Source organism: Mytilus trossulus, chromosome 8 (genome assembly GCF_036588685.1).
Source record: "Mytilus trossulus isolate FHL-02 chromosome 8, PNRI_Mtr1.1.1.hap1, whole genome shotgun sequence".
Classification (NCBI taxonomy): Eukaryota; Metazoa; Mollusca; class Bivalvia; order Mytilida; family Mytilidae; genus Mytilus; species Mytilus trossulus.
In genome coordinates, this window is record NC_086380.1 from 14,219,843 (window position 1) to 14,230,211 (window position 10,369).

The 10,369-nt window shown below is 30.8% G+C and overlaps 1 protein-coding gene across 1 annotated transcript; it reads left to right on the top strand.

Annotated features, from left to right (window-relative positions):
• The first annotated feature begins 7,345 nt into the window (after window positions 1–7,345).
• Window positions 7,346–10,118, top strand: LOC134681671 (uncharacterized). Its single transcript, XM_063541322.1, has 4 exons — window positions 7,346–7,458; window positions 7,674–7,854; window positions 8,208–8,300; window positions 9,228–10,118. The coding sequence occupies exons 1-4, from the start codon at window positions 7,396–7,398 to the stop codon at window positions 9,371–9,373; spliced, it is 483 nt and encodes a 160-aa protein (XP_063397392.1). The 5' UTR covers window positions 7,346–7,395; the 3' UTR covers window positions 9,374–10,118.
• Window positions 10,119–10,369: the final 251 nt, after the last annotated feature.

Here is a 10,369-nt window from a genome sequence, read left to right on the forward strand (position 1 = left end):
ATGATAACCAACGTCAGTACGCAAAATCTATACTTCAAGACCATCTTGTATTATTTGTGAAGTTGATACGGAATATTTATCAACAAGTTCTGGGTATCTTCCGATGAACTTTTTTAGAAAAAGGACGAGACGTTCTGTGACATACTCCTGGTTCATCAGCTTTCTGCTCAGACACTGGTGACGTTTTACGAAGTCTGAATAGGAGCTGCAAGCTCTTGAATACCTAATAAGTTGGGAAATGTATATTCCATATGCAGGTGAAGTTGGTATATTACTACTAAGGTGGGGGAAATTGATAATTTCAAAATTGAAATCGTCTCGTTTGTCATAGATTCTGGTACTGAGATGACTGTGTATGTCAAATTCGAGGTATAAGTCTAAAAATGAGGCGGAGGAAGCCGTGTCTGTGGTCTCTTTAATTTCTAGTTCTGCCGGGTATATAAATGGAACCCAATCAGAAAAGTTCGGATTGTTAATGGAAAGAACATCATCAATATATCTGAAAGTGAAATTAAATAACCTGGCTTCTTTGATCTTCTTGTTTTTAACAAGGGTCTGAAGGAACTCCGATTCATATGAAAATAAGAAGAGATCGGCAAGGAGAGGCGCACAATTCGTTCCCATAGGAATGCCGACAATTTGTTGAAAAAGTCTACCTCCAAATTCAACAAATATATTGTCAATAAGAAACTCTAGTATACTGATCACTTGTTCCTCTGTGTAGTATGTTTTACCCTTTTGTTCCTTATTAACAAAATATGCCTTATGGTATCCCAACGTGATAAATTTATAGCGTATGCTACCATTTTTATGATGAAAAGCATTGTGGATTATTTCTTTTAGACGGTTTTTCAATTTCACATGGGGAATGGTTGTATACAAGGTTGAAAAATCAAAAGTTTTAATAGAACTTATTTCAGAAAAAGATCGAGATTTAAAATTATCCAGAAGTTCTTTAGAGTTTTTACGAATCCACATATGATTAATACCACTGCGTGAGTAAACAGTTTCACAGTATATCTGAAGTCCCTCTTTAACTGCGGACAGAATTTTAGTCAATCTAATGGACAATTCTTTGGTAGAACAAGCAGATGAGCCAGCAATGTACCGTTGCTTGTACGGAATTTTGTGAAGTTTAGGTATCCAATACAAACTAGGTAAAAGAGTTTTGCATTTTTCGAGGAGGTCAGTATCTTTGTGATTTTACTTTATCGTAAGATATATAGTGTGCTATTATTTAGACATCATGTTTATATATAATATATATATACATGTATAATAGCTCACTAGTGTTTCTCTTGTTTTACTTTGATGTTGGCATGTTGAATGAAAAACTGCCTGTAAGTGCATCCAGACTGTATCTCAACATTGTCATGTATTTTATTTACTACCTTTTGTTAACTGCTATAAAATATATTTGACAAAACGACTTACAAATTAATAGTGATCAGAAAATGTATTTTGTTTCGACAATTTAGCTGGTTGTACCCAGTAATAATATGTTTTATTATTTATTCCTATATATCGAACGTATCATTAAACTAGGTCCTAATAAGGACACATTATAGTTTTCATATCCCGCTAATTAAATCATTAAAATTCCAAAAAATGTTTTGGTTTTTGTTTCCCCTTTTGTCGACATATATAGCAACTATTCTCAATATTGTTTCATATTGATTGTTGTAAATGTGTGATAAATAATAGAACATTTGAATATTCGTAGATAAAAATAAGGTTTATGATAGGTAACAGGACAACAACGACCAGATATTAAAAGCTGTGTCTTTTTTACCATCATTTTACTTTACTGTTTGCTATACAGATGATGCTCTCTGATTAAATAATCCAAAATTTGGTGACTATGTTGAAATCATCTATCCTATCGACCTAGAGATAAAGAATATAACATATACTGTTAAATCTGCCTCATATCTTGATTTACGTCTAGATATTGACAATGTGTTTGGGTTGAAAAAAACTTTACGATAAAAGAGACAATTTCAGCTTTCCCATTGTGTGAACGTTATATTTCTATGTATAACGAAAATTCATCCGATTAGTTAACAGTATTATTAATTATTTATATGCCATATTTGATAGACCCCCGCAATCGAGATTGTATGCACCGTTTATTATTATACCTGTTCTAGCTTGCTACTTCATTTAACGAACAATTTAACTTGAATACTGTTAATTTATAAACTTCTTGGAACATATATTTTCGAATATTTTTGCTTTTTTAATGATGCGAAATTCGTGGCTTATAGTCGAAAACGGAAAGAGTGTTATTATTGACGAGATTGGAAAAGCTTGATATTTGATAATGTTAATTTATAATACGCGGGACGTCCGTAAAATTGTCTCATTGGTACATTTTTTAATATCCAAAACTTAATAACCAAATAGAAAGCTATCTCCGGAAATATCTTACAGTACGCAATACAAATGTTAAGCTGTCATACCCACTTAATTGCTCAAATAAATTAGTATAACATTTTAAAAACATAAGACATAGGTAGATTACTGATACAACAAAGTCATATAAAGCTACTGATTACTTTAAGTTTTCTAGTGTGGTTGAATAAATAGGTTCAAGGTTACAATTACATATACACGGGTGTGATCATAATTGAGGTCAAATATGAATGAGATTAATATTGTTTAAAAATGTTAAAGATCATCATGATATGGGGGTTGTTTTTGTTTGGTTATCATGATAGACTGATAGAATATCAATTACAACAATAACTATTACGTTTGAGTACAGCACACAAGTCTATCGCATAATCACTCTGTTTTGATTTTAGAAAATGTCTTTCAAATCTTCACAATTTACACATCAGTGTTTTGATTTTGGCAGAGCCATATTTTTAACAGATTTTTTAGTAAAACAAGTACAACATTTAAATTGAATCTTTAAATAGCTTTTTAATATTATATACGCGCTACTTAGAATTTGAATGATTCAAGGCTTTATTTAGGTTGATAAAGATATGGTGAAATCCCGCTCGTTTGACATTGGATAACAATAGAAACATGTTTTTGTATTTTATATTTACATACATTTTACATCCTCATTTAGTTTAAATAGAATATTGAAGATACACGGGGGTAGAAATCATTGATATTAACTGTTCTGTTTTTGTTAGAGTTGATCGAACAATTTATGCAGAAAATATAATCTCAAAGGTATGCTGTTTAAACTTATAATGAAATGAATGATGCAAATAAAAGAAGCTCCATTACATGAAACTACTATTCACAATATAGTTTTAGTATATTTTCCACAAATACGCCTATAGGTATTTTCTGGTTTGAATTTTCCTCGGAGTTATTTTAATTTTACTATAATAGATATATCACACCAAGGAACATGCATTGTTTTCTTTTCACTTTGCAATCTATTTTCAACAAGAGTTTAAAAGTTTTTTTGGGCTTTTTTATAATTATATTGATTTTACCATAAGTTATTGTTTTGTTTCAATTTTACAATAGGGAACTCCTATTACATTAGTTATGTTAATAAACATTTTTTAAACGCTTACGTTATCGTTACGTCAACAAAACAGATAAACATTAAGAGGGTAAGATATATAATAATTTGCGATAAGTGCAGATGTTCTTATTTCACTATTCGAACTTTGATATTTGTATATTTTATAACTTGACAAACCGCGATCTTTAAAAAGTTCTTGAAAGTATGGATTTTTTTAAATGTTGGTAATTTAGTTAGCGTCTGGTTAATGTTGCGGTTACAGTATCATTTAAATATAGTGTCAGAGTAATTTATGACATAAACGTTATTTGAAATACTTTTAAAAAAATATGTACAATAGGTAACATTCATAATTTCGGTACCTTTAATAATGACCGATATAAATTTCAGAAAAGTAATATGATTTGAAGTTCAAACTAAGACTTCTGATTAAAATGAAAAAGAAATTGCAGTGTCATCTAAATACAAAATAAATATTATTTCTAAATCTACCTCTCATGACTAGATAAAGTGATTAGATAGTGTTTTGTTTTGTTTACCTTTTTGATATTCAACACAGTACGGTGACCGAAAGTAAAATATATACGGGTGTGTTTACACCCGAAAAATATGAATGAAATTTTAATCATGAAGAAGATAAGAGGACATCTAAACCAGTAGTATTGTTTTTGTAATATTGATCGACCGATCTATTAATAAATTTCCTATAAAAATATAATTCAATTCCGGAATGGCAATTTAAATCATTTTGATAATCAATCTACTCCTCTTATATTTAACATTCATTTAAAAAAGATAGACAACGTTGACCATTGTGTTCACAAAGGCTACCACATTTTGTAATATGTTGTAAAACAAATATTTTCTTTACTCTCAGAGATTTGCCTAACATTGTATTGACTTTTCCCCGTCCATGTGTTTTAACAGTTCAGTAGTAAGCAAGACAGGTTCAACATTCATATTGAATCTGTAAAGACCTATATACAATCTACACTGCACTTGAACAAGACAACATATTTATTGGGAAGTCCCGGGTACGGTCATTCGTCATTGTATAAAAATAGAAATTTATGATATTTATACTAAAGATTATATTGTATCCTCAGTTAGTTTAGATAGTATAGTGCAGACAGAAATCATCGTTACATACTGTTCGTCGACACTGCATTAATAGCTACATTTAGTGAGAGCTCAGTCCACATTTGATGCAGAACATATAATATTGCAGGTAAGCTTTGAACTAACTGTAATAAGAATACTCGATGCAAACCCGAGTATTCTATACGAAACATTAAGTTATTATTAAAATGTGTCTCCCTATTTGGAAATCGAAAACATATAGAATTTGAAACGGAACTTTGGGGAAATGTCTAGGAAACACTCATGTATTTGTTATCTATAAAAACGATTTTTTAATTTTTTTTATTTTGCTTTTTCTATGTGAGTTTGTTACTGTTTTAAACATTCCTATATAATACACTTAGAACATTGTTGAAGCAATTGAAGTCCCCGAAGATGCTTCTGCTATGTCGAATATTCAAGCGAATGCTTTGAAATAGTTGATTATCAGTATGAAAAACAATAGCAAAGAAACTTACAAAACAGATAATGCGATGATCTTTGAATCACGACAATTTGTGTTGATCGTCTTATTCAAGATGTTGTACATTAGTTTTATTTGTAAATTTCAGCAAAGTGAATAATTTTATAATTTGACAAACTACAATTAGTAAATGCATATTGTTTATTTGTGGCTTTTGTGTTGCATAAACATCGGGTGAAGTGTGCGGTATAGTATCATTCAAATGTTTTGGCTGGTTAATTTATGACCAAAACGTAATTGATATATTTGAAAAACGAAATGCAATACAACTATTACTGGTGCCCTTTAAATTACCAGAGCGAACGTTAAGAATCGATAAATTTAAGGTTTAAGTTAAGTCTTCTTATCAGCTTTTACTTTGAAAGCAAACAAGTGACAATATTTCTTTTGCTCACCTTTTCGATATGCAATAAGGTACACTAACTAAAAGTAAAACATATACGGGTATACGCACACCTAAAAAAACCAACATGAATGTAGTTTTAAACGTGTACAAGGTTTGATGGTATCAACATAAGATATAGTGTGTTCCCTCTATGCCCAATTTATGGACAGTATGTTTTTTGGCCTGTGTGTCAATCCATCCGTTTGTTCGTTCATTTGTTTGTCCGTCTGTCCCTCGTCAGGTTAATGTTTTTGGTCGAGGTAATTTTTAGTACAGTTGACGTCTAATCATCTTGAAACTTAGTACACATGTTTCCTATGATATGATCTTCCTAATTTAAATGTCAGATGAGAGTTTTTTTTATCCCATTTCACTGTCCACTTAACATGTAATGATAGTGGTGGTGGGGCATCCGTTAAATAGGGACACGCTCTTGTTATGTGTCTATTTTGATACAACGATCGAGTATTAATTGTACTGTTAAACATTTTGAAATACAAGAAAGACAAAAAAGACAATGCACATCATTTTTGTTTACACTTTTGTTGTAATATAAATATCATTCATGTATCTATTAACGAATATTTTTTTTCTAGATTTTTATTAAGACCATTAAATATGAATAGAATGTTGGTTTACATTGCTATGATACTTTTTGATGTGGATAAAGTTTCTACGTCAGGTAAGAAGAAAGTAAAATCCCCCCCCCCCCCCCAAAAAAAAAATTAATCGCATTTAACGTGGTGATATTAATATATGGATCTTTTTTTTATGGCACATCTTCCTTTTTCCCTCTACGACACCAACCAACGTTAATGCAATTTCCCATTTAAATAAAAACTGTTATACCATGTAAATAAGTGTTATTTAAAGTTATCACCAAACAAAATTGTACCTCTTGTATAATGATGTTATGGACACTCTTATATTTCAGCATAGTAAACAAATATATATAATTATATTCAACGATGAAATTTTCCTCTTAATTCAAAAATATAGTAAAAAAGTATCACATATTTGGGGAAAATAGGTTTCTTAATGTTACCACTTTTATAAGTATCAAAAAATACAATCATAGACTTGTTCATAAATATAATAATCATTTCTTCTATCAAAACGTAATTTTCTTTCAGCTTCGTGGAATCTAACAACCCTGCCCGTTAGCTTTGGCAACGACGTTATTTTGTGGTGCTCCATAGGTGAGAAAAAGGAAAACAATTTTTCAAAACAACAAGCAGATCTCCGACAGTGGACAGGAGGACAACAATACGATTTGCTGTGTATGGATAATAAATGCCTAAATCCTTCTAAGTATGAAATGTTAACACGAAATAACAGTCAAGATTTTGGGTTATTAATTCACAATTTAAGTGAATCAGATTTGGACTGTCAATACACGTGTTCCTGTGGATTTTCTGATTTTACTAAGAATCTATCTGTCGAACAAAAACATGTCATTTGTAAGTACTTTTAAGTTTAGAAAACATGTATACAACTTTCAATTGAGATATATATATACAATCCTATATATGTTTACATTAAGTAACAAAATAAACCGGAAATACAAAAAAATCAACAACAGTATATTCAATAAAAATTTTAGACATTTTAAACATGTGTTAATTCCACTATTCAAAGATCTATTTGAATTTCATACATTTAGAAAAGACAAATAAAAGACGAAACGATTTAGTGCAATTGTTTTAACTATATAATATTGACGTTCAAGACATTGATAAACTCAATGAGCAATTGGCACTGTTTGGATAGTTTTATCATTGTATGCGTAATATCATTTACACATCTTAATGTAAAGATATACAATTTATGTTGTTATTTGTTAATTACTTTAAAGCTCTACCAGCAAATGAAACAACAACAACAAGTGGAAAAAATATCAACAATGGCAAAATGGAAATAGAAATTATGCTTGAAAAGGTGAACCCTGTCCCTGTTTGTTCAGCGCTATTTAAGGTGAGAATGCGACATGCTTTTAACTATTATTTTCCCAAGTATTAACTTAAAAACAAACATCCATTAAGCAGACAAATAATATCGGGGGAAAAATTAAATAGACATTATCGCACCACTTATTTTAATGAATTGCTATTTTTGGATATTGTAAAAAATGAACATAAAAACTAACAGTATGTAAGGTATTCAAGACAGACCTTTTCTCTCGTTTGTAGGGGTTATTTATCAATGAAACAACTGTTGCTGTTATCAAATGGTACACATACTTTAATGATGTGAAAGTGATTTATAATTTTCCTGTTGACGATGTCGGTTGTCAAGGTAGACTTCAAATACTGTGTACACTGGTGTATCGTAATGTTACCATTTTTGATGAAGACATAGATATGTGTCAGGGTAAGTTTATACATTTTTTATCTGATTTGCTTTTTTTATTCTATATTTTCTTTTATATTGCAGTAGTAAAACAAATCAGTGCAAATACTGTGAAATTGTGCAGTTAACTTGTATCTAGTTTTATCTTTAGTAGTAGGAACCTAGCATATAATAAGTCGCTAAAAGTTAACACGGTGTTTTTTTCTAGTTGCATATCAGGTAAAATCGGAAAAGGCTTACGAAATATGTAAACGAAGTGTTGATCAGTGTTTTGTTATTTATATTTTAATTTCATATAATTCTTGGTGGGTTTTGAAAAGTTAAAAACTGTCTTGTTATGTTATTTGTTTATATATATTTTTTTTGATTTGTAGAAGAAGAAGCAAGCATGCTGATAATAACTTTACTTTCCATCGGATTGTCCGGATGTGTTATGATATTGTCGATTTGCATATGGTTGACTAAACGTAAGTTTGATCATTTAATTCAAAGAGACACATTCATGACAGTTCGTTTCGTAAAATAGAACGTGAATTTACTCATTATAGACACTTGGATAACTATGTATTACGCCAGACGTGGGGTTATTTTACAATGAACTTTATAAGAAGCGTTAAATGAAACGTTAGAAATGCATGCGTACGTAGAATCAAACTAACAGCTCCCTCTGGATAAAACACACACTTCAAGTTTGTCTGAAATGTATTGTAAAACATTATATTTAAATCTGTAATATTCCTGATGTGAACATCATATCAAAAAGAAGATGTGGTATGATTGCCAATGAGACTACTATCCCCAAAAGACCAAAATGACACAAACATTAACAATTATAGGTCACCGTACGGCCTTCAACAATGAGCAAAGCCCATACTGCATATAGTCAGCTATAAAAGGCCACGATAAGACAATGTAAAACAATTCAAGCGAGAAAAATAACGGCCATATTTATGTAAATAAATGAACGAAAAACAAATATGTAACACATAAACAAACGACAACCACTGAATTACAGGCTCCTGACTTGGGACAGGCACATACATACATAATATGGCAGGGTTAAACATGTTAGCGGGGTTCCAACCCTCCCCCTAACCTGGGACAGTGGTATAACAGTACAACATAATAATCATAAGGGATGTTTAAAAAATCTGATGAGATAGCTTGGAATATGAGGCCTACGTATATATGTTTCAAACGACCAAACGATTCACGTAGAACTTGACCGTATCGTATCGGTCAATTTACTTATATTTTTTTTTTTTTAGAAAAACATTGGTAACAAAAAAGGTATTTCTGTTAATAATCACTTGACATTCTCGAAAGGTTGAACTCTGTAATAATAACGTTTGTCAATGTAACTTTAATAGTGATATTTTTCTTTCTGTCGAAAGGACGTGAGGCTCAGTTTTGTGTACGATGTTGGACCAACGGAAAGAAGAAACAAGAGGAAAGGTCAAATAACAATCAAGTGCAATTGCTGACTCCTATAGAAAAATACCAACAGGAAAAAGAAACATTGGCAATGTTGAAAGTCTAGTCAATATAAGTATACTCTGGGGAACGTTTGACAGTACACGTCCGATGTTACAGTGCTTGGGTTGTCGGTTTACAGTAACAGACAATTGTGCAATGATGTAATTTTTGCCAATTGACCACCAACCGACCGGTTAAACTCATAAGTAACTTAAGAACTGGAGCTGTGCATTTATAGAAAAAAATGTTTTGTTCAGCAGTTAAATCCGAGTTTACTGTGACTTTTTAATCTTAGGGTGATTAGTTTAACAAGGTATAGGCAGAAGTCATTAAAGTCAGGGAAAAGCATCCAACACTATTGATCAAAGTAGTAAATATAAGTTCAAGAATGTACTATGGAGAAATATCATCAGTAAATTTCTTTTATGCATCAAAAATGTATGTACTAAAATGCTTTGTAGCTTTAATAACGACAATGTTTTGTAGCAACCTTGACTACCATGAAGATATTGCTCGATCCGTTTAACCATGATCATACCATTTCATTAAACTCTGGTGAATTCGTCTGTTAATATTTACGTTTTATGATCAGCAAATTGAAGTGGTATGATTTTTGTAGATAAGGGAAAGTGTGAGGATTATTTAACCATGTATAATTGGCATACTTTATGTTATTGATGTATATAAAAGTATGATGTTTTGAATGCATTTTGTTTAATCCCAACCTTTTAACAGTTGACAATTATCAAAGACGTCATATAAAAACTGATGACCATGCATGTACAAGTACTAGTATCAGTTTTCAAGGAAGAACAGAGGATTTTGAATGAATGTGTATAGTGCTCTCTACTATTATGTTATTGCTCAATATTTTTCACAATATGTTTTTTATTAAAACTTTTCCAGAATAACCATTTTTTTTTTTGGAATATTTTATATTGCTTCTTCATATATACAACAGGGTGCCTTTCTGTCCTTTTTAGAAAAATGTCTTGTCTGTTCAATGTTTGAATACAATAACAACAACAATACATAAACACCATGTGCCTGCAGGGATTTT